General features: G+C 39.2%; 1 protein-coding gene across 1 annotated transcript in view; it reads left to right on the top strand.

The window, feature by feature from the left end:
* The window catches only part of FSCN2 (fascin actin-bundling protein 2, retinal), a 221615-nt gene that overhangs the window by 162323 nt on the left and 33729 nt on the right, over positions 1-25563 (top strand). Inside the window, exon 2 of the mRNA XM_044086718.1 lies at positions 20831-20987. Coding sequence (XP_043942653.1) covers positions 20831-20987 — 157 coding nt within the window. The remainder of the gene's footprint in view (positions 1-20830; positions 20988-25563) is intronic.

Raw genomic sequence — 25563 nt, 5'->3', positions numbered from 1 at the left:
ATTTAATAATAATTTCCACTCTGCTACATGACAACTCTTAAAGTTGCATCATATTTGTTTACACTTAAGTGAACATTTTTGATTATGAATATCTTAACAGCAGAATTAAGAAATAGACTGATTATGAAGCAGCTTCTCAATCCTTTAAGTACTTGTATAACTTACTGCCCACTTTGATTTAAAACTTTAGTAAATAGCATGAAGACCCAGATTTCTCACTAGCTGTCAAGAAAGTAAAAATGTCAATAAGAGTTATACTTATCTCGCAGACAAGTGTTACTGGCTGCCAAGAAAATTAAAAGATTGTTTATAGCTGTCATTTATTTATTGTTGGCAATTTTCCCTGGTAGACTTCCAACCATCAGGCCTTTTCTCACTGTATTAGCACATTTGATGTTCATCATACTGATCACTGCTGCAGTAGCCTGAGATATATGGGTTATACCCTGCCAGTGATATAACAGCTGGCCAACATCCAAAGCTTCACCTTCTATGCACCCAAACTGTCAGGCAGCTCGAGCTGAGCTGATTAAAAGATGTGTTAGGGTGCCAAACCCTAGAACTTTATAGATAACAAAGTGTAGCTCCGGTGTAATGAAGGCTGTCTTCCCTCTTAAAACACTTTCATTCCACCAATAAAACGTTCTGAAATAATTCAGTAAATGAAGAAACTTTAATGATACAGCTTATAAAACAAAAAACATGGATTAAGCGCTTTCATCTCCCTCCGGAGACTTCATCAGAATCACAGATAACACATTTTGCATTCCTTTTATATCATTCAGTTTAAACTTCATTGGCTGGCCATTACAGCTTCAATTAATCAATTAACCAAAAACCAAAAATTTTTAAAATCTTTGTATTATACACACATTCTAATATTTGTGTGTATTTAGAAAAAATCACTTGTATTTCATCCTACCAATCAATAACATGTATGGTTACAAATATTTAAAAAGATATTTTTATAAAACACGTATATTTATAAAATTTATGTTTGTAAAAAAACATATTTTATAAAAGAAGACCATATTATATGAAAGAAAAAGGAAAACAGACCGTATACATACTATGTATTTCCCTATCCGGTTATGTAGTAATTTTTCTCATACAATTTCTCTTTTTACTGACTTTATATGACTACTCACAAATTATATGTAAAAAAACATTATAGCTAAATATATATGTAAGAATGTAAGAATAAAATTTACAAATATTTAAAAAAACATCAATGCAAAACACCATACAAATACAATTATGATGTATAAATGCATGTGAAATATGCTACTGTTAAATAATGAGTAAATATATAAATATATAAATAAATAAATACATATGTATGTTTAAATACCCCTATTTTATATAAAAAGTATATATTGAATAAAATGTTTATATGTATAGAAAAATTGAAAATACACCAATATATATGTATACATATCTATATATATGTATAAACCCTAGAACTTTACTGCCACAGAGGAATATACTCATCTAAGGATTTTGAGGATTTACGGTTGGCTTGGTGTTGTTCCATTGCTTTGCAGATAAGTTCCATTTGGTGAAAAATCTTCCATTTTCTAAATATTGTTTGTGTTTTATCACTTTCCTTCAGTTATTTTAAAGCTAGGAGTTTTGTGTTTTAATGGACTGTCACAAGACTGTATTGTACTTTTAAATGGGAGTGTTCTTCTTTCCTGTCAGTTTAAAAGTTGTTTAATGTAACTGAAAACTGAAAAATGAAATGCAGACATGCTGATGTCTCTGCTGAATGCTGCTTGCCTTGTAGAGAACCAAAGTCTGATCACTGCATTAAACTTTGCAGACTTTTAACTTTTTCAACAGTATATTATTAACTTTGCACAGTACTAATAAAATAACTTGTCTATGTAACAGACAACACATACAATACTGTACAGTTTACAGCTTTACTGTTTCAGATTATACTTTCCAAACTGCATGGATGATGACCTCCAGTGCACACAGATCTAACAAGAAATCAGATCCAACATTATACACTTTAATGACCTTGTATACACTTTTTATGAAAGGAATCTTTTGATGTTGATGTAATGCAGTCTGTTGTTAAGCTACTTTGTGTACTGTTTCAGGGTGAATTATGTGACAATTTAGTGAGTTGTTCTTGCCTCAAGCCTGGTAGGGAGTTGTTCCTTCCTTGCAGGAATTAAGGAGTCATCCTTATCAACATTTTCCCTTGCAGCTGTACAAGACACTGTTACATTCATGTTGCAAACAACTGGATGCCTTTTTTTACTTGAGTTTTAGCTAAGAGCTGTTTAACTCTTTAATATATATATATATATATATATATATATATATATATATATATATATATGCATGCTAGCAAACAGAAATGTACATGCATCTGACTGATTATATTTTTCTACATATATTCTAGCAAACAGAAGTGTACATGCATTTAACTAGATATTTTTTTCTAAATGTATTTTAACAAACACAAGTGTACATGCATTTAGCTAGCTATATTTTTCTACGCACACACAATATATATATATATATATATATATATATATATATATATATATGTGTGTGTGTGTGTGTGTGTGTGTGTGTGTGTACATATATATATTCTAATAAACAGAAATGTATATGCATTTATAAAAAAGTCTTTCGGCTTTTCCCGGTTAGGGGTTGCCACAGCGGAACTCCGATCCGCTAATGATAAATCTCTAAATATATATATATATATATATATATATATATATATATATATATATATATATATATCTAACAAAAACATTTTTTTCTTTGGAAAAATTATGCTTATTTTACTTTTTTGGTGGATGGCAAAGTGTTTTAAAGTGCTTTTCACTGTGCTTTTCTGTGAAAAAAAGTGACTTTTAAAGACTTGTAGTTTTTAACAGCTTTGCTGCCTGTCCTCCCAGGAAAGAGGCACAATTTTAGGCCTGACCATGGAACAAACTATAGATCTCATGGGTAGCCCTTCTACAAACCACAAAAAGAAAAAAAAAATAAGAAAACAGCCTTACTACCACAGCAGGGCCTAGCAATATGCCTCAGCCACAGGTGGGTTGCTCTGCTGTGGCCATTTGTTGTACATCAGCCTTTACCTTTACCCCAGATCCCGCTATTGTAGCACCTACAGCCACTGTGGAAGAGAGGTTAGCCATATCATCTGTGGCTGTCAGGGTCCCCTCAGTGAGTAAGGAAGAGCCCTTCTTGTCAGTCCTGGGAGAAGAAAGCAGGGAAGGAATGCTGTGCCCATCCTTGGAGAAGCTGCTGCTACCATTAGTAACATAATTGGACCAATTTTTCCTGTTGAAATAGAAAACTAAGCATGTGTCTACTCCTCCTTATACTTGCATTTATATCATGTTATCGAAAGATGAAAATAGCGAACACTATTTCATGGGTCCCAAAGCATCTAAACATGAAAATATTGAACATTCAGAACAGCAAATTTTTTTCCATTCCTCTGAAACACATATACACAACACAAGCACATCAAACTAACAGCAACCACAGACATACACTTAAATTCCTACATTTAACTCTACACTAAACTAAACATACACTACTATCTACCCACTTACCTTACCCAAACCCTAACCCTAAGGTCCGTCACTATCGCACACTCACCTAATCCGCGCCCTAACCCTAACTGAATTAAACCGCCCCTAACCCTAAAGTCTGTCACTATCGTACACACACCTAACCTGCGCCCTAACCCTAACTCACTTAACCTGCCCCTAACCCTAACATACAAACAATCTCACACTTATCTGAACCCAACCCGTAACTTTCCACCACAGTGCTAAGAATAGCGAAGCCACAGAAACGGCCAACCAAATTCTTTCCCGAGGAAAGAATTTGCTGTTCTGCAGCTTCGCTAATCTTATCGTTCGCTAATCTTATCGTTCGCTGAATGATGTTCGATATCAGAACATTCAAAGTTTTAATACTTCGATGTTCTGATATAGACCCTTATATTTCCATAGACAAGAGTAGTTTACTGATTCTGGCTCAGGTTTTAATTTAGGCGATTGATCCTTCTTGTAAAGTAGTTTCTGTAGAAGAATGTAGGATAACTCATTTCCTGAAGAAATTCAAAATTCTGAATCTGAAGAGGAAAATGGAGGAATAGATACTGGGTTTCTCCTCAGTTTTCTGATTTAGACTCAGAGGAGAGATCAGTTTCTGATTCTCCATGTGAGGGTTTCTCTTTCTCTGATACTATTGCTAGAAAATATTATGAATTGTTACAGAAGGGATTTCCACAACCTACACCTATTACTCCTGTTATGTTTGTTTTAGAGGATGTGTATGTTACTCCCTGCAGTTGGGTTGATAGTCAGCCAGCTACCCTAAAAAAGTAGATAGGATATATGAAGTTCCTCAGTCTTTTAGCAGCTGTAGCTTTAGTTGATCCCACTGCTACTAAACAATTAATTTGAATCCTACTCTTTCTAAGGATGGGAAATTTGTTGATAAGTATGGGAAGGAAGTGAATACTTCTGCATCTTTTTCAGAATTTTGAATTGTCAGGCTGATATGTTATAGTTTGTTCAGAATAATTGTGAAAGTATGAGGAATGTTTTATCTGCAGTTTCTTCTTGTGAGGAAACTCTGCTTTAAATAATATAGTTTCTTCTGTTACATAGGTCACTACTCATATTTTACAGCATGTGTATAACTCTGTTGATACTTCTCCCAGGGCTATGGACACTCATATTGTTTTGATGAGGTTTGCATGGCTGCATTCTCAAAACCTCCCAGATAATATTAAAATTTTGATTTTTATTTCCCTTCTGGATATCTGGGTAGAGATTTAGTTTTTGGCCCTCTTTTACAGAGCTAAGCTGATCTAGGGAATCCCTAAGATTTGTCAGCCGTCCTTTTCCAAAATGTATAAGGGATTCTCTAATGCCTCATCCAGTTTTGGCAAAAATTCAGAATAAACAGTCTCAACAAAATACAAGTAAACAGATGTTTAAGAAGAAATGGCAAGGGTGTTCCAAGAAGAAGCCTCAGACCTCCCAAAACCAAGAACAGTCCAACAAGTTTAAATAACTATTCAAGCAACCTTCTGACCTCCTTCCACCTTGGCCCCTTTTTCCTTCCAGAAAGTCTGAATCCCCATTTTTCATTTTGGCAACAGATTGTTTCAGACAAATGGGTTCTGAAGATCATTCATCAAGATTACAGATAGCAGTCAGAGGAAAGTTCTCCTTTCCAGGAGTTCATTCCCTATCCTCCAGATCAGACTCTTTTGTTTCCTCTGGTTCTTCATGACATGCTCTTCTAAGTAGTGACAGAACCTGTTCCTTCTTCTAAGGTGGGAAGGGTTTTTATTGAAGGATGTTCTTAATGCCAAAGAAAAAATACCTGGGGACTAGTTCTGGATCTTTCTTTCCTAATATTGTCTGTGATAATACCCAAATTCAGAATGATATCACTTCAAAACCTGTTACCTCTCCTTCCTCTTTCAAGTTGCCTGGTAACACTAGACTTAAAAGATATTTATCATCAGATCCCTATTCCTTCGTCTAGATTTCAGATGCTTCTTATATTCATTCATCCAGATTTCAGATGTTCCTTAAGGTTTTGTGTACTATATCACATTATCTGTTCTCTGCCTATTCCTTTGGACTATCCACTGCACCAAGAGTGTTCACACTGTGTCTAGCTCCAGTTGTAGCTCATTGCAGGTTACATGGTATCCACATTTTGCCATACTTTCACAACTTGCTTATCTTTGCACAGTCTTTTTCAAAGTATCAGGAATCTCTTTCTTGAGTGAGATGTTTCTTACACAAGCTGTGATTCCAAGAGAATGTTCAAAAGTCTTTCTTGATTTCTTCTCACAGAATCGTGTTCCTGGGATGTCAGTTAGACATCTCAGTTCAAAGGGCTTTTCTTCCACAGGAAAAAAAATAGATCTATTTCTAGATCTATTTCTAAGATTTCCAGCTCAGACTTTGGTCACTGTGAAGGAATACCTCAGGATTTTGGGTCTCATGGATTCTATTATTCCCCTGCTACTCCTGGCAAGACCTCACATAAGAAAGATGTGTTGGTATCTTAAGTTTCTTTGGTCCCAGAACCAACACCCTTTGCCGTTTCATATCCCAGTGCTTCGGCTCATCAGAAGACAAATCATTTGGATGAGACCACAGATAGCCTTAAATCCAAGTCTCTCCTCCTCCCTTCCTTTTCCAAAGCAGTTAGTCAGCACCAATGCCTCTTACTTTGCTTGTGGAGCAGTTTCAGGACGGATAAAATTGCAGTGTGTGGGGGACACTAAGGACAGATGCAAGCACATAATTATCAAAGAGATACTTTCCCCCAATCAAGGCCGTCAACTCTGTGGATCATCTTTGGTCCCTAGGACCTCTCCAAGTACTTATAGACAGTACCACATCAACAGAGGAGAGCCAGGTTGTACCCCCTTTGAAGATCAGCCAGTTATCTGCACAGCACAGCCTCAATCTACAGGCATACTGTATTCCATCAGAGTAGAACTATGCAGCTGACAAGCTGAGCAGGACAAGGGCAGACCCTCACAAATGGAAATTATCAGGGGGTCTTCCTATATTTGGTCCATCTGTGTGGAGTTCCTGAAGTAGTCCTTTTTTCTCCTTTCTGAACAATCAACTGGCAAGAATCTGTTGCAGGACTCAGTGCAAGAAGGCCTTTGAGACAGATAGCTTTTCTTTTCCTTGGAGAGGAATGCTTCTGTATGCTTTTCCACCCTTTCCACTAATATCCCAGGTACTTCTGAAGATTCAGAAGGAATCCTCCATGATCATTTTAGCAACTCCCTTCTGGCCCAGGCAACCGTAGTTCTACATTTTTTTGGAAATGGCCCGGGGCAATTACCACAAGCTTCCTCACAGGATGGATCTATTCATACAAGAACAGAGGTGTTTGATACACCCCGACATACATCAGCTTCACCTGACTACCTGGATGATAGGACATTCATTTCTTGTAGGCATCTGCATTCTGAGTATGTGCAGCAGGTACTAATGGAAGCAAGAACGCCTGATAATTGAAAATCATATATTAGCAAATGGAAAAGGCTTTCTTTTTTTTTTTTTTTTTTGGAAAAGGTTTTCTAGTTAGTGCCAACAACATGACCAGCACCCACTCAGGGCTAGTTTTTCTCTGTTATATTTGTGTCAGTTACTATTCTATGGCCTTTCTTATTCCCTATCAAGGTTCATTTATCAGCCATTTCAGCATTTCTCTGCATGGATATTCCTCTTTCAAATGCAGTCTCATGTAAAAATGGTTTTGGAAGGGGTTTTGCACAATTGGCCCCTCCTTGGGATCTTAATATTGTGTTACAGAAGCTAACACTTGTTCCATTTGAACCATCTAACCTGGCTGACTGGAGGTTCTTAACATGGAAAACAGTTTTACTGATTTATCTGACCTCTGCAAGAAGAATATCTGAGTTGCAAGCTCTTATGGTGAGTCAAATCTATCTCATTTCCACGTGGACAGAGTTTCTTTGAGAACTTATCTTTCTTTTATGTCTAAAGTGATGTCCAAGTTTACTTTAAGCCAAACTATCTATCCTCCCATTTTCTTTCCTGATCTTAAAAATGAGGCAAAATGATACTCCATACCCCGGATGTCCACAGACAACTTAGGTACTATTTTTATAGAACTAAATCTTTCAGATCGTAGGATCAAGTGTCCATTTATAGTGAAGGTAAGAAGGGAAAGCCTGTGTCAAAACAGGCTGTTTTGTAATGACTGTTTAAGGTTATTACCTTTTATTATACTCACCATAACAAAACTATCCCAGGCAGGATGAAGGCCCTCTATACAAGGGCCTTGGCTTCATCTATGGCTTTTTGGAAATGGTTGGATTCTAGAAGTATTCTAGAAGCTGCTACTTGGTCCTATGTACATACTTTTGCAAAGCACTATAAGCTTGATTCCTTCTCTAGGTCCAGGTCAGGCATTGCTAGGACTATTCTCCAGGGGGCTCTAGGACTCTTGTCCTTCCACATTCCAAATGTAGTAAGCTAGTGTAATTTACACTTATCGCTAAATCTACTGCAGCAGTAATTAATATGATGAACATAGTACAGTTATGTAAGTAAAGTTACTATAACAGTAGATGTTTGAATGATCACTTCTGCAGTAGCCCCTCCCTCCCTCCAACCCCCCCTTGTATTTTGGTGTGTTTTTTATGCCAAGATGTAGACATTTATTTTTTGTTGTCCCTAACATTGCCCTTTCAGCCTCCCTCTCTCTGTTGGCAGGAAAATTATGAAGGACTTTGTGCTCAGTCTTGTCTTTTAGTCAGTCCAGCTGAAGCTACCTGACAGCTTGAGCTCATGGAAGGTGGCCTGAAGCTTTGGAAGCTGTATGGCTGTTATATGTTGGGCAAGTTATAACCCATAAAGCTATTGCAGCAGTGATCATTTGAACATCTGCTATTAGAAGTTTTCTTACACATCTGTACTTTCCCATCATTGGCCAAGAGCCAACCAAGAGGAGTAATCACTGAGACAGCCACTGGGATGGTTTGAAGCTTTTGTCTTCTCCTGTCCCCTGGCTCTATCCATGTGCACACTTGGGAAGGCACTGGGGAGAGACATGCAGTAGGCTGTACATGGGGCATACCTCTTAACCTCTTAGTGCTAGAAATCTGGACAAAACCTGACAAAATGGGGAGACAAAGGTCCAAAAACAGAAACAGATTTTAAATGTTGCTGTTATATATTTAGAAAATTGTTAGAATATCAGGGTTTGTGTTAACATGCATTTTCAGAAGGATATGAATTCTGAAGTGCAAATATACGTCATTATTTAGTGACTTCAGTCCTCAGATCATCCTAGTGAATTGCCAGAAAATCATAAATTTTATGAGGAATAGACCAAAAATATGAGGCAAAAATCTGGACACTCTGTGAAAATTTGGACAGTAGAGAAGTATAACATGAGGGAATCCCTTCACTTTCACAAGGGGTGTTTTCTCCAAGAAGCCTTGCACGTCTCCACACAGCATGTGTGGTGGTCACCTCAGTCTCCACCTAGGAACTTGCATTCCTCTAAATGCATGCAGACCAATCCATTCAAGAAGAAGCAAGTGAGACATACCCTTTTACTCCTACCCCTTCCTGACTGGCATACTTTTGTGGCAAACCCCGGTTGCTCACTATTTCTCAAGAAGTTAAGAAATCACTAATAATGGTAAGTTGCAATTCTTGTTGTACATTCCTTATAGACCCAAACTGCTCATTAGTTATGAGGAAAAGTAAGACACCATTAGTAGCTGCAAGATGTTTTGTTGTTATTGCACTCTACTTGCAGACCCATTTTGCTCACTGTCAAGCAAAATAATAAATCATAAAATATGAGTTGCTTGCCTTCACTATAATTTGTCTTGGACGATCCTTCCTGTCTCATCTTATCCGATCATACTGGTGAGTACTAGAAGACCAAAACAAGGAAGTTCCTCCGCTTAGTTTGCTAAAGCTTGATTCTTAGACAACTTCAAGGAAGCAACTGGTGATTGATTTTCCCCAATGTGAAAGCTGAAAATATCTGCCAACTGCACTTTAATAGTGGACTAACTAGCTCCATCATGAAAAAAGCTGCCCAGAAAATATGAGATAGCTTTGAGAGCAACTGAAAAGGGATCTATTGTTTCTGCTGAAGCCCAAATTGACAATGTCTAAACTACAAGTTAAAACCAAAAACTGCTATCTAATTTGAAAGGGAAATATAAAATGACCACATTCTAACCTACATAGTTAAGCAAAAGAAACCTAGCCCCAAAGACAACATATTTATCACCTATCAGTCAAAAAAATACTTCCAGTCTGAGTCCTTTATTAATGAACTAAAAGCCTGCAACTGGTCATTACTAAAGCTACTTAATCTGGATGATGCTGTCTCCTTCTTTAATTCTAAATTCCTTCAAATCCTGAACAGCCATGCTCCCATCCATTCCTCTAGAGTCAGGACCAGAATAGCTCCTTGGCTTACAAAACAAACCAAAGATAAAATGTTCCTATGGAACAAAATTTGGGCAAAATGGAGAACCTCCAAAAGCCCAGCAGATCATCTCTACTTTAAACAGTTAAGAAATGCCGTCAAAAAAGATATAATCTTAGACAAAAAAAACTATTATCCCCATCTTCAACACTCAAACTCTAATAATCCTCAAAAGTTTTGGTCTGGCATTAATAAACTCCTCAAACCAGGCCAGGCTAGAACTCCCTCTCCCAGCTCTATCCCCCATAACAACCCTCTGCAAATAGCTAATGCTTTTAACAACTACTTCATTGAAGCTATTCAAACCCTTACTAGAACACTTACACCCATTACACCCACTTCTACACAACATACCAACAATTCCCCCCCCCTACATTTACAACCAGTAACAACTACCTTTATCTGCAAACTCCTTCAAAAACGTAAACCTTGCACCCCTTCTGCTGACTGTCTCCCATCGCATACCCTGTTTCCATCCTTATAAACAGAACTATCTCAGAAGGTTACATCCCTTCTCTATGGAAAATCTCCCATATAATCCCCTTACACAAAGGAGGTAAATCCACTGAAATTTCCAACTACCGTCCAATTCCTTTACTCTCCCCTTTAGCTAAAATCATGGAAAAATGTATCCACGATCAACTACTTCAGCACCTTCTCCACAATAACTTGCTTGCTAATTCCCAACACGGTTTCAGACCCTTTCATAGTACTACATCTGTCCTGCTAACTTTTACTGACTGTATTAACAAGAATCAAAACAAGAACTCTCTCACATCTGCTCTATTTATTGACCTATCTAAAGCCTTTGACATGGTTAATCATAACCTACTTATCAATACACTAAAAGCACAACATCTTGACCAACAAGCAATTCTTTGGTTTAAATCCTATCTTGAAAACAGAAAGCAGGCAGTACTCTGGGACAATAAACTATCCACACCCCTCCCAGTGGACACTGGTGTACCCCAAGGCTCTATCCTAGGACCTCTTCTTTTTTCCATTTTCATTAATGATCTCCATACTGCTTTTCCACAAACTTCCTGTATACAATATGCTGATGACTCTACACTTATCTGTACTGCCAAATCTTCCTCCTCCCTCCAGACCCTTACCCAAACTGTATTTAATAAAGTAGAAATATGGTTTACTCAACGCTGCCTCCTCCTTAACCCCAAAAAAACAAAACTTTTACTATTTACTTCCACCCGAAAATCACCGCAAATCCACTTTACCATTACCTCTAACAATGGTACTTGTATTTCCCCAGACTCTACTGCTCGTCTCCTTGGAATAACTATTGACCATAACCTCACCTTTGATGACCATGTTAACAATACTATAAAAACCATCAATAAAAAATTAGGCTCTCTGTACAGAATTAAACCCTTTCTTACCCCATTAGCTAGGAAATCTATTGTCCAGACTCAGCTTACATCTACCCTGTTCTATGCATCTGCCATATATACCAATCTATCTAAACATAATCTTTCCAAGCTGGAAATGAGCTATAATAACATCACTAGATTTGCCACTGGCTCCCCTTATAGAACCCACCACTGTTGCAACCTGCAACAACTCAGTTGGTTAGAACTACAGAACCAACTACAATATAATCAACTTCTGATTGCTCAAAAATTCTCCACCACCCTACTAACACCCCTATCCTTTCTAATCTGATCTCCCCATACAAAAACCTTACAACACTACGCTCAGCTAACAAGTTGCACATTGCCAACAATATATCAAATAACAAAGCAGGAGATTCACTCTTTTCCAATGTGGTTGGTAGAATCTGGAACAAGCTTCCTGACACACTCACTTCTCTCTCCTCTACACAACTCTTTAAGAAACACCTCAGATATTACCTAAAAGGACAATGGCTTTGTCCCTGCTCTAAGCCTGATTAAAACATACTTTTACTTTTTCGCCCCCCTCCTCTCATGCTTTTTAACAAACCCCACCCCTGTGAGTCACTGACTTTTGACTACCAACCCCTTTTTTACCTGCTCTTTGTCCTGCCTTGTCTCTACTTAATCTTTTTTCTTTTTCTTTTTATCTTTTTCTTTTCTTTTCTTTTCTTTTCCTTACTTTGTGATTTTGGATTTAAGTTTCTTGTCTCTCAAATGTATGTTGATGCTTAATTATGTTAACTGTTGCATGATTGTATTTGCAACCCCTCTGTAGAATTAAAATATGATTATGTTATATCTACTCTAATGTCTCTGTACAGTGTTCACAATACTAACTTCTGTACTTGTTATGCTATATAATTGTAGCTAGTCTTTTGTTTGCTAAGTTTTTAATACCTTAATGAATTTGTACATGGAGCTTTTCTCCCCGGGCCTCTGCTGAAAATGGATATGTATCCAGCTAGACTAGCCCGGTCAACAAAAATAAATAAATAAAAGTAAATGAATAAAAATATAAAAGGGTATCAATAGGTGAAAGTAGTATTTTTATAGGTAGGGGAGGTAGGGTAAAAACTAGGAGAAAATAGCAGAAGGTAGAAAATTAATATGAAAACTATCCCAGAAAGTGAAGGAAAAACAAGTCAAAACATTTTGCTGCATCCAAAGAAAACAAGTGACAAACAAGATCTGAGGTCACTTAGTACAAACAGGGGATTGTGGGTAAGGGAGGATCTGATCTGAGCCTTGGATCCAAAATCTGAGTGTGGCTGAAGTTGGATCAGTACTTATCAGAAATACCCATACATTGAGGATGGACAGAAGAGACAACATTGTATGTAAATAATACATTATCTGATTTTGAGGCACTCCTGCATTTGCAAAGTATCTATGTCTATACAGTTACTGAGATTTGTTTTAAATATCTAGAGAGCACTCCATCTGTATTTGGACATTAGCTCTTCATATATTCAAATATGATGGCAAATGTGGAGGAGTCTCCATATTTGTCAAGGAACATATTACCTCCTTGCAGATCCCTAGGGACCCACAAACTGAACTAATTCAACTGCAGATCACTCTACATAGGATTAATTATCAACTAATCACTTCCTAAAGAACACCATCTATGTCCCCTGATGTCCATGTAAGATTCCTTAGTGTTCTAAATGATATCTGTAGTACCAAAAACTGCATTATTTTTGCCGGCTTTAACTACGTTTCAATAAACTGGGACACCTAAACTTCCAACGCAGGATATGCCCATCATACCTCTGGAATGAACTTCCCCTACATGTTAAATAGTTCATCTCACCATGTTCCTTTAAGCATAACCTTGATGATTGGATGTGTATCCACAAATTTACTTCAGGATTAACCAGTGTGCCTTCATGGAAAAAGGAGTTGTGGCCTGATGAAGAGTACTGGCAAGGTGTAAATGGTCATAAGACTCAATGATCTTGGAATCGACTCAATGATCTTGCAATATCTGTGACATCTATAGATTCTATGAAATGAGTATGAAATTGTGATTTATTTTCCTTTTGCAAAGTTTGCCTAAGTTAATAAGATGAAACTTTAATGTAGCTTTAATAAGCGCTAATTAACTATAAGAATAAGCAAGAGCTGTGACAGACCACCCTTCCCTGAATTATCCTTATGTATACCTTTGCACGAAAGACATTGGTGACCACCGATTAAGTCAATTACCTTACAGGTTGATATTTGTGAGTCTTAACCACTTTGCATACTAGAGGTATCACAGGAGTTGCCTTACAACTTACAAGTTCATGATTCATAGAGCTAATCCTACAGACGTCAGACATACCATATAAGGCAGTAGCTTTGAATATATTGTAAGACAGTGAGCTGCAGCTATACACAAATTGTCAGTGTTGTGTGTGGTGCGATACACAACACAAGGAGGTACAGTTGCAATATCAAATGGTAGCAGGTCCTGGGCAAGAAGTGTAGATCATGTCAATGTCTCTAGGGTCATGCAAATAGAGACAGCAGTTTGCTGTTTTATGGAATAGCTGCGTTCTGACTTAAGGTGATAGCTGTCAAAAGAAATGTTTTTTCAGTGCTGTAGATCTGGAACAGATATAAATGATATGACATAATGTATTATCTAGTAGGTCTAGGACAGATAGAAATAATCATAGATTGCTGAGCACATTACGTGTTCTCTAGAGACCTTGCAAATTGCTATGACACACACACACACACACACACACACACACACACACACACACACACACACACACACACACACACACACACACACACAAGTACCCATATACCATCTGACTACACGGTACAATTCTTGCAGTCAAGCCGAACATTTGCTGTTTTTTCCCTTTGAAAGCAAATCAACATGACATTTCAGGCTGCCCTGACAGACAAAGTGCCTTGTCTATGTAAAGCACTGGCACATAAGATGTGTGATGTAGTATGCTGATTATGCAATGATAGGGATCCTAAGTAGACTGCAATGATATAGCTGGGGCAAATGACGCTTAAGATGCAGTCCTTATTGCATGACCGTGTGGCTATAGGGCCTCTGCACTGTATCCCAGTATCCCAGTATGCTACACATTTAGGACCAAAATTCTTACAATTTAAACTTCACCTGTACTTTATTATGAATGAATGCATACCAGGGGTTATTCACGAATGTATACCAGGGGTTATTCACATCTCATTATGTTCTGTGAACCTGATGTCTTTCCAGTGTGCACACCTGTCCAGGACCAGGTGCACATAGTACAGCACCTCTCACTCCTCCACTCCTGCATTTCAGGACACTATTACAGTATTTAAGGTGCATGGGCATGGCACTCTCACATGTTGTGAAGCTTAGCTGAACTGCAGCTGCAAATCTTTGATCCATGCATGATCTGTAAGGCCGTTACTTGTATTCATGGGTGCTTGTGGGTCACTTTTAATTTACTTTTGTTTGTCTCCTTTCACTGCATTCTACCTGGGTGTGAGAACATCATACTGACATGCTGTACTAGCCATCATGAAATATTTTTTGTACAACACAGCTGTGCAATGTGCAGTGATGTTTCCAGTTTTAGACTTTTGCTTGATAGAATTGCTGAATTTAGTATGGCTTTGATTTCACCTTGCAAAAGCCCTATACTTTAAGATGATGGTTTTGACATTGAATTCTGCCCAAAAAGCAAAGAAAAGATAAAGAAGGCTTAAGACATTGGGTTTAATCTTTGTAATTATGATTTGTAGCATTGTCGCCTCACAGTAAGACGCTGTCGGTTTGATTCTCAGCTAGAATGTCTTCTGCGTGGAGACGTACGTGAATGGGCGTACCTTTGTTGAAGGTTGTGCGTCAGGGCTGGTAACTCGGCACGTAAAAATCAACTACCAATCATTAGCGGACCGGAGTTCTGCTGTGGCGACCCCTAACTGGGAAAAGCCGAAAGACACAACAACCACAACAACATTGTATTTTGTACTTGAACATGTACAAATGGTTTCTGACACTCCAGGTGTATTTTCTGTTCAAAATCATACTTAGCCAGCTAGTAATAAATTTACCACATTTTATTACTAACTGCTTCAAATTATGGTTTAATAAAGAGAATAATAACAACAATATATTCACAGGTAGAAAAATATCTATAGGGAATTAAATGAACTGGTTAAAAGGCTGTGAAATGTTCAGGTCCTGCCACAGATGTGATTTCATGCACTATTCATAAAGTTCAGTTCTGCTGAATAACTTCAAAAGCACATACTTATAAGGAAGAGCAAGAGGTCATGTAAATGGTCTTTTCTTTACAACGATCAGCCTCCATGCTTTCAACCCCACAGACATGTAAAACCTTTGCAAGACAGTTGCTCAGCTGGAAGGTTTTGTGACAATGGAACTGAATTATACAGGACAGCATCCATGAAAACTTTACTTTTCACATGGGAAGATAATAGAAACTTAAAGAACCTGATTGCAGTTCAGTGTCGGTGACCCCCCCCCCCAGCCTGGGGTGACTGCTGTGGTGATGAATCAGATAAAAAAGCTGAGGCCGATGGTAATTTCACAGTGACTGGGCAGTGTGTTGCCCTTCATTCTATTCTTTAGACTGTGGTAGTCACCAAAGTATTGGTGGTGAGTGCTTTGTTTAGTGGTTGGTTGCAAACAGCTTAGATCATTTCTGTCTGAGTTCATGCATATACTAAAACTGTTTCAAACCAGAATGGCTTCAGTTCTTTGGAATGCATGCCCAGCCAATAGATCAGAGTGACACTGACTGATTTGTGGTGCACACTGTCGTACCTTACTTTTCAGTATTGCCATCATTCTGAACTCACACAACACCCTCATATTACATATACAGTCACAATATGCTGACTTTTATGTTGCCAGCATGCAGCAGCCCCCAACATTGAGTGGGTGTCATTCTGTTTGTCATGTGCCTGGTGGTAGTGTGCAGGCCCTTTGAAGTATACATATTCATTAACAGCGTGTGAACAAGCATGGATGCTGGCATTTATGTGAATTCTTCCCTGTACAGAAACAGGTTTACTCCTATATAGGCAACATTTAAGGAGTTTGAGTGTGTGAGGGTGTCGGTCCATTTGAGTGTTAAAGCAGGGCTTAAGAGTGCAGTTATGTATGTGTCTGAAGGTTTGCTGTGTGATTAAAAGGGTGCTGTACATGTAGGCTCAGGGTATATGTCTGTATGGCCATGATTGAATTGAGTGAGTGAGTGAGTGAGTGAGTGAGTGAGTGAGTGAGTGAGTGAGTGAGTGAGTGAGTGAGTGAGTGAGTGAGCTGTCAGAGGTTTGTCTGGTTTACTGTGTGTATGTCTGACTTTTAGGCTGATTGCTGTGTATGTGTGTGTGTGTGTGTGTGTGTGTGTGTGTGTGTGTGTGTGTGTGTGTGTGTGTGTGTGTGTGTGTGTGTGTGTGTGTGTGTGTGTGTGTGTGTGTGTGTGTGTGTGTGTGTGTGTGTGTGCACTTGTGCGTGTGTTGAATAATGTTTGATTTGAGTGGGTGCCAGCACATGGGTGTGTGCATGTACATGCATGCATGCATATGGACATGTTTTAGAGGGCTCTCTGACAAGGCACCAGTTCATTTGAAATCAACTCACAAAAGAGTGAACACAAACTAGGGAAACCCCAGAAATGAAAACAGCATTCAGGAACACAAAAACAGAAAAGGAAAAACAATTTTGAATGCAAGCAAGTCCCCTGCACCCCTTGATGTGGAGGATGCGTCTTCCATAACATCATATATACCAACTCTGAGATTATACAATCATGGGGAAAAGGGAAATGCAGGGAAAAGCTAGGCAGTCATGCACTAAAGCCTGATCATATGAATGTGGATCAATAGTGTTTCGCAAACAGGCCTGACTTCCATTTTCTGTGTGGCTGTGTGTGTGTGTGTGTGTGTGTGTGTGTGTGTGTGTGTGTGTGTGTGTGTGTGTGTGTGTGTGTGTGTGTGTGTGTGTGTGTGCATTCACTTCAGAAGCCTGAAAGCCCAAAATCTTGAATTTCAAAAGACTGAGACCAAAATCTTGAAAGTTCAAAAGACTGAAAACTCAAAATACTGAATCTCAGAATACTGAAAATGCACAGGATAGCAACACTTACTATATTCCAGCAGACGTAGATACAGAAACAAATACAAGACAAACCATATTACGTTTCTCCAAGTATAAGCAGGAGGGCAAGCCCCTCCCTGCTCCTCCCATGTGGGGAATTGCGCCCCCCACACCCCCTGCTACTTAAATATATCAACTCCAAGATTGCACTTCACTACACTAACATGAGTTATGTTGTAGTATAGCAAGTTAGAAGGGAACATGACTAAGGTTACAAGAGGCAGTCATGAAACACATAATGGTATGTTTGCCATTTTATTCTGTGGAGTGCGATCTCGGAGTTGATATATTTAAGTAGCAGGTGGTGTGGGGCTGCAGGGGGTCTTGATCCTCTGCTTATACTTGGAGAATTGGTAAATAGTTTATCTTTTATTTGTGTCTGTATGTAGTTGTGCTGGAATATAGCAAATGTTGGTATCCTATGTGCTTTCAGTATTCTGAGATTCGGTATTTTGAGTTTTCAGTCTTTTGAACTTTCAAGATTTTGGTCTCAGTCTTTTGAAATTCAAGATTGTGGGCTTTCAGGCTTCTGAAGTGAATCTGTGCGTGAGTGTGTATGTATTTGTGTGTGTGTGTGTGTGTGTGTGTGTGTGTGTGTGTGTGTGTGTGTGTGTGTGTGTGTGTGTGTGTGAGTATGGATATAAACAGCTTAGTTCTTTTCTGACCAAGTTCATGCATAACAAAACACTAACACTTTCTCAAACCAGAGTAGCTTCAGTTGCATGTGTCTATGCTTTACTGATTTGATTTTTTTAACCCAAAGTGACTGCTGATTAGTCTATTCTTTCTGTTTAAATATATGCACTACTAGACAGGATTAGAGTGGTTACGGGTTTGAACAGGGAGGTAGGAAGGAGAATGAACTGCTCATGATCTAGAAAACCCAGTGAAGAAGGCAGGGAATCATACAACTGACTGTGGGTCTTCTTCACTGGGGAAATCCATCTTTAGCTCAAGGTATACTGGCAAAGTATTTATTATAGTAAGTATGGGTGCAGGGAAGCATCACACTAAATGTGAGGTGCTATAGAGGACTCTGCCCTTACTGAAAAACTTGTTTTCAACTTTTGACATGTTTCATAAAGGTGTTTTAGGGGGTGATTGAAAAGTCACAAAGTGAATGAAATGGCCACAGTGTGTTAACAGAAAAACCTGATGGAATCATAAAGTTCTGCAATACCTTGGTACAAATTTCTTCTTAATGTGCAATCTATGCAACAACAAATCGAGGAACTAAGAGAGAACCAGGATCCTGTCAGATACTTCACAGCCTTTGATCTAATGAAGGGAGACTGTTGAGTGACTCAGAAGGTAGGTAAAGGAGAAAGTGCTTTTTTGGTATTCCATATGGACTGTTTCTGGATACAGTTCACCACTTTCCATTTCATGGTGCTTTTGCAGTGTTCGATTAATTGACAGGGGCAATAAGCATGGGGGGTTAAGGCTGTGAGGTGTAATTCCTGTGTTACAGAATTTGATTTCCTTAGCCCTCATTTGCCTATTTTGTGACCTTGGCCAACTCACTTAAAGTGACAGTGCTTGGGGGCAACTGGAAATTTGGGTGAGGCTGTTCTGTGGTCCCATGGACTGCAAGCATAGTAACTACCTATGACAGGCTACTTTGGCCTCAAATGCATTTCAGGGTTGGACTATACATCTTCTGAAACTATAGACAGTACTCCTCTCCTTTAGGGAGGCTGGGCTAATGGGCAATATGACCAAGTGTGCCACTGGCCAGGAAGAGGCTCAGTATCTCAGGTATCTTTTAGAATTAGGCCTGCTGAAGCCACAACTGAAAATGATGAGGACCATCCAGTATGGGCTGGAGTCAGCAAAACTAAAGTAAAGAACTTCTTGAGTACATCCAGGTATGTTTAGGGGCACGTATCTCATTTTGCCACCTTAATTGTCCCTCTGATGCCTGTTTAGGACCACTGCCCTAACCAGGTGAAATGTGTTGAGAAGAATGATAGGACATTGCCTTTTTGAAAGCAGCCCTCTATGCACATCTATTCCTGGTAGCATCTAAATTTAAACAGGAGTTTACCATTCACATCAATACCCTAGCTGCTGGTCTAGGGCCATGTTATCACAAATAGTTTGGGGGAGCAACCTGTTTTGTGTCTCAGCAGGAAGTGTTCTGATGTGGAGAAATTACTGAACAAAAATGCTTGGCCTTTATGTTTGCCTTAGAAACCCTACATTTCTTGCTGTTTTGATGGTCCTTCCTATTCTTTCGTGACAAGAATGGGTTTCCCAACAACAGAATAAGAACCAGCAGTTGTCACATATTTTTAGCTCTGCATATTCTTATACTGTTCTTCAAAAAAACAAATTGACCCAGAGCAACTCTATTGTCCACTCGTGTTGTCTTACCCTGAGACCCCTTAGTCACAATCCAGGTTCTGATCTAGAGAGTGATCAGTGTGGTATTGTGCATGATAGGACTATTAAAAGCTATATTAATCTTGTAAAATTTAAGATCACCAAAGAAGCTCAAGGGTTATGTGACAAATATTTGCAGGGGAATTTTTTTTTTTTTTTTTTGGGGGGGGGGGGGGGGGGGGGGCTGAAAAACTGAAAACCTTGTTCTGCCCTTGCCCTGAAGTGTTAGTGTCATGAAGTTGCCTGGAGATTGTATGCAGAACACCTGACACTATAGGCCTAGTAAAAGCTGCAATAATTTTGTTAATCTTCAATTCACCAAAGGGTCTCAAGGAAGAGACTGAATGGAGCTCCAGCAGGAGTGTTTGTTTCTGTTGAAAGTCAAAAGTGAGAAAACCCGGCGTTCTTCAAGAAAGAATGCATTGTGCCTGTTATTTGAGAGATCTCTGTAGGAGAAAGACTATGTATGTGATTGAAATTGTTCCAATTTTATAAAGGAAAAAATAACTTTGATGTAAAACAGCAATACCTGCATGCTGTTCTGGTATAAAGAGACAGATGTCAGACTGACACTGAACACTAGGCAGAGGGAATTGAGACGCCTCAGCTGTATCAAAATACTTGAGGAATATTGTTGCATTTTCTAGTCTTAATATAACATACACACACACACACACACACACACTCACACACACACACACACACACACACACACACACACACACACACACACACACACACACACACACACACACACACACACACACACACACACACACACACAGACACACCAGACCTGTTTGTGTTGTTCAAATCAAGTAAATTGCTTTAATATTTTAATTGTTATCGTTGCTTCTTAAACCCTTTCACATTTTTGTTGTAGGAGTAAACATCTCAGCAAACCAAGATGATGAAACCGACTTTGAAACTTTTCAGATGGAAATTGATAAAGAATCTAAACAATGCACCTTGTATTCGCATGTTGGCAACTACTGGACACTGGTGTCCCATGGGGGCATTCAGTCCACTGCAACTGAAATGTAAGAAGCAAAGCCCAGCTAGCCAGATAAGTTCTGACCATTTTGTTTTTCTACCCACTTTACTAAAAAAAGTAAAAAGGTTAATTTAGTACATTTTATAGGATTTTGCTAGATGTGGTACCAAAATATAACCCCCTTCCAAAACACAAACACACTAGTAGGATGTATTTACAAATAGATTTTGATACTCCGCCTTTCAGTATATTTTATATGAAAAATTAATAACAATATCCTGGGTGCTGGTTAGATGCACAGGATGTATTAATAATTTTTTGTGACATACTTAAAGAACATACAACAGCTTCCACTTACAAGAACATCCTTTAGTATGTGTTTTTAGATATCTGCCTCAGTAACTACAGTTTTCCCGAAAACAATTTCTGATCATTTCAGCTTTGTATTCTTCAGCTTATGTAATGGCTGGTTAAACATATTAAAACATATATATATATATATATATATATATATATATATATATATATATATATATATATATATATATAAAACAATTATCCCTCCCCATCCAATCTTACAGAACCTTTGTAAGTGATACAGTAGCTGTCAATGACATAGCAGATTTTAATACCGTAACCTTTTTTGCCTAGATCATGGGAGAGTCATAAACATTTTAAATGTTTAAAAGTTTTCATTACATGCAAGAAATTCTTTGATGTGATACTTATGATCATTGTGAGGTTGTGTCCACATTTTGAAAGGAGAAGATGGGTGTATTTATTCTGCATTCCGTTGTAGCAGTTTTAAGTATTACCTGGTCATGTCTTTATCAACTATGGCTACTACTTTGTCTTAGGATGCTGAAACAGAAGCAGTCTTAATTGAACTGAATAGGATTCTTTCTGTACAGGGAATGAATCAAAGGACAGCTCTTTCTGCAGAGAGCAAGATATGTCCAAAGGGATGATTAAATGGAATCTCTGTTCCTAAGGGAAATGGAATGGGATTCCCTGCTGCTACAAAGAATGATAATTCTCTCTGGCTCTCTGCAGCTGCTGGAATGGAACACAGATTCCTTGTAGGAAAAACTAGACTATGCAAGCGATGGAAAGTAGCACCTGCCTCTACAGGAAATAAACATCCCTGCCTTTACAAGGAAACATTTTTCCCACGAGTGAGTGATCCATAACAACACAAAAAGAGCCACACAAAAACACTGGCTAAAAGGAACTCATTGAAGATGAGGGAAACTTTGGAAAGGCTCAGACAATGAGTGGAAGTCCACTCTGTTGGTATTGAGCAGGCATGACGACCTCATGACTGAAGAGCACCACTACAGTCATTCCACTCCACAAAGGGGGAACAACTACTGACCCTGGTAACTACTGCTCCCATCAGCCTGATGAGCCTGATCCTTAAGGCTATGGAGCACATCATTATGGACCTTATAAATAGGGATATAGGGAACCTTCAAACCCTGGACCCCACGCAGTTTGGGTTTGTGAAGGGCAGATCATGTCTGCTCAACCTGATAGACTTCTTTGAATCTGTCACCAGAGCAGGGGATGAAGGCAAGGTAGTCCACACAGCCTACCTCGATCTAGCTAAGGCCTTCAGCACCATCCTCTACTCAGGAATCATTGATAGACTCACTAACCTAGGCATTAACCCCTACGTCATAAGATGGGTTGCCAACTGGCTCACTGACAGAACCCACACGGTGAAAGTAGCGGACTCTAAATCTGACTACCAGGCAGTTACAAGTGGAGTCCGACAGGAATCGGTTCTGGGTCCTCTCCTGTTTGGCATCTACTTCTCTAAAGTTCAAGCCAACACAAAGGGACTCTGGTTAACTAAATTCACAGATGACTGCAAACTGGGAGCTATTTTTTCAAGCTGATGTAGACATCCTACAAAAAGGCCTCACAGAGACCAACGACTGGTGCCAGAACCATGGCCTTAAGCTCAGTGCTAAAAAGTGCATCGTCATTCCCTTTGGGAAAAAAACAGTGCCCACAAAGTACCACATCAACGGTAGCCCACTTAACTCCAAAGGTGTGATAAGAGATCTAGGGACACAGGTAGATAGCAACCTCTCGTTCGCCAATCATGTTGCCTCTGTCATTAGAACGTCCTTCTGCATGGCACAACTCATTACAAAAGGTTTCTCATCCAGAAGGAAAGAAGTCATAATCTCTCTCTACTCATCCTCATTAGACCCATTATAGAGTACAATGCCTCATTTGGCATATACCTCACAAGACATCTACAACAACTGGAGAGGCCACAAAAGTTCCTCACAAAGAGGATCTTAGGACTCAAACACATGCCCTATATAGAAAGACTCAAAACACTCCAGCTTTACTCTATCTCATATCGCCTACTTAGAGGCGATCTCTGCTTGACATACAAAGCCATGACTGACCCAGTATTGCTACACATGCTTCATCTGAAAAAGTCTCAATCCCTCCATGCCATATGCTCCAAAGACCTCAACCTCATCACCACAATAAACAGAACCTACTGGAGAGATAGGTTCCTAACCCAGAGACTTCCCATACTCTGGAATAAAGTCCTCATTCACGTTAAGCACAGCACCTCACTAGCCCTCTTCAAGAAAAATCTTGATGAGTGGATGGATAATAGGAAATTCACCCCCAGGGATCACTTCAACAGCCTTGCTTGACAGGGGCACAAGGAACTAATGTCCGGCAGCAGGATGACTGGGAATATTCTTGGGCTAGGCTTGTACTGGCTCCAGAGCCATTAGCCCAGTACTCACCTATGAACCTATAAACCTATGTGGCTATGCAGTCCCAACCCCTGGCGTATATTTTACCAACTGATCTCTTTCTGAACTCTTGGGAGGTGAACATGCCAACCATTCCTAGCAAACCCTTCTGGCCATTGTTCTGTATATGAAGGACACTGGAAGTGGATACACCAATGATACTCATAGGTTCGTAGGTGTTTACTAGGCTAATGACCACAAGGGCCTTTTTAAGCCTAGTCATGCATCCCAGTTCTGATACTCTTGATAAGTGTAAGCATGGGCCTGGGAGATGAACCATTTACAGGTTACCTGTTTGCATCAGAAACATAGGTTCCAAACCAGGGATAACTTTCCAGTTTCCCATCCAGTTGTCCAAGTTTTACTTGAATTGGATTAGGGAGGAACTCTGCTTCACATGGATGGGGAGCCTATTCCATTAACAGGGTAGTCTCTGGGATACATACCTATCTCTCCAGCAGGTCCTATTTATATCATAAGCAAGGTTTAAGTCTTTATAACAAGTAATTCTGGTATTGTTTGTTTTGTGGATATGCAGGAGGTCCATCAGAGTGGGGTTTGACAATGCCCTGTATGTCAGCCAGGCATAGATCTCCCCTCAAAAGCCTGTAGGAGACAGAATACAGGGATAGGGCCTTGAGGCGGTCTGTATAGAACATATTACTTATGCCCTGTATTCTTTTAGTGAGGAACCTCTGTGGATGTTCCGGTTGTTGGATATGCCTGGTGAGATGTATACCAAAGGGGGCATTGTACTCAATGATAGGTCTGATGAATGCTGAATACAGTGGAACAATGACTTCCTTGGACTTAGATGCCATACCTTTGTTTATAAGTTGCATAACATAGAATGATTTCCTCACCACTGTAGACACATGATGATCAAAGGCTAGATTACTACCTATGTGTGTCCCTAAGTCCTTGACTACTGGGTCAGCTCTAAGGGGTGTGTTGTCAATATGACAGTTACCAGGGATGGATGAGTTCCCAGAGGATACTATTATGCATTTCTTGGCATTTAATTTTAGTCCATGACTTTGATACCAGTTGTTTGTCTGTGTCAGCCCCTCTTGGAGAATATTTGTGTAAGTGTGAGATTCAAGGACTGCTCCTAATTTGCAATCATCTACAAATTTAGTCAGCCAGAGACCACTGACATTGGCCTTGACTTCTGAGAAGTAAATTCCAAAAAGGAGCAGTCCAAGGAATGATCCCTGAGGGACTCCACTTGTGACTAGCCTCTTTGTAGAGATGGACTCTCCAATTCTAACTTCCTGGATCCTGTCTATGAGCCAGCTGGCTATCCACTAGGTGACATGTGGATTTGTACCTTTACTCTTGAGCTTGTCAGCAATGCCCGAGTGAGGTACTGTGCCAAATTCCTTGGCCAGGTCAAGGTAGGCAGTGTGAATGATTTTGCCCTCATCCATTGCTTTGGTAACCTTCTCAAAGAAGTCCAACAGGTTGAGTAGGCATAATCTGTCCTTTACAAAACCAAACTGTGTCTGGAGGTTTACTATATCTCTTTTGATCATCTCCATGATAATTCTTTCCATGGCTTTACATATAAGACTAGTGAGATGTATGGATCTGTAGTTACCAGGGTCTGTAGATGGCCCACCTTTATGCATAGGGATGACCTTTGCCTTTCTCCATGAGGCACAAAGCCTATTTGGAGGCTACAGTTAAATAGTAATTCCAGAGCCTCTGATAGGTCATGTTTTGTACTATTTAGAAGGCATCCTGGGATATTGTTTGGGCCCATTGATGAAGTGTTCTTGGTCTTAGAGAGAGCATTAAGGACTTGTTCCTTAGTGATAGTAGGAGGAG

Source organism: Protopterus annectens, chromosome 10.part0 (assembly GCF_019279795.1).
Source record: "Protopterus annectens isolate FY-2018-M chromosome 10.part0, PAN1.0, whole genome shotgun sequence".
In the NCBI taxonomy this organism is placed as follows: Eukaryota; Metazoa; Chordata; order Ceratodontiformes; family Protopteridae; genus Protopterus; species Protopterus annectens.
This window is presented reverse-complemented; position numbering and strand designations above follow the sequence as displayed.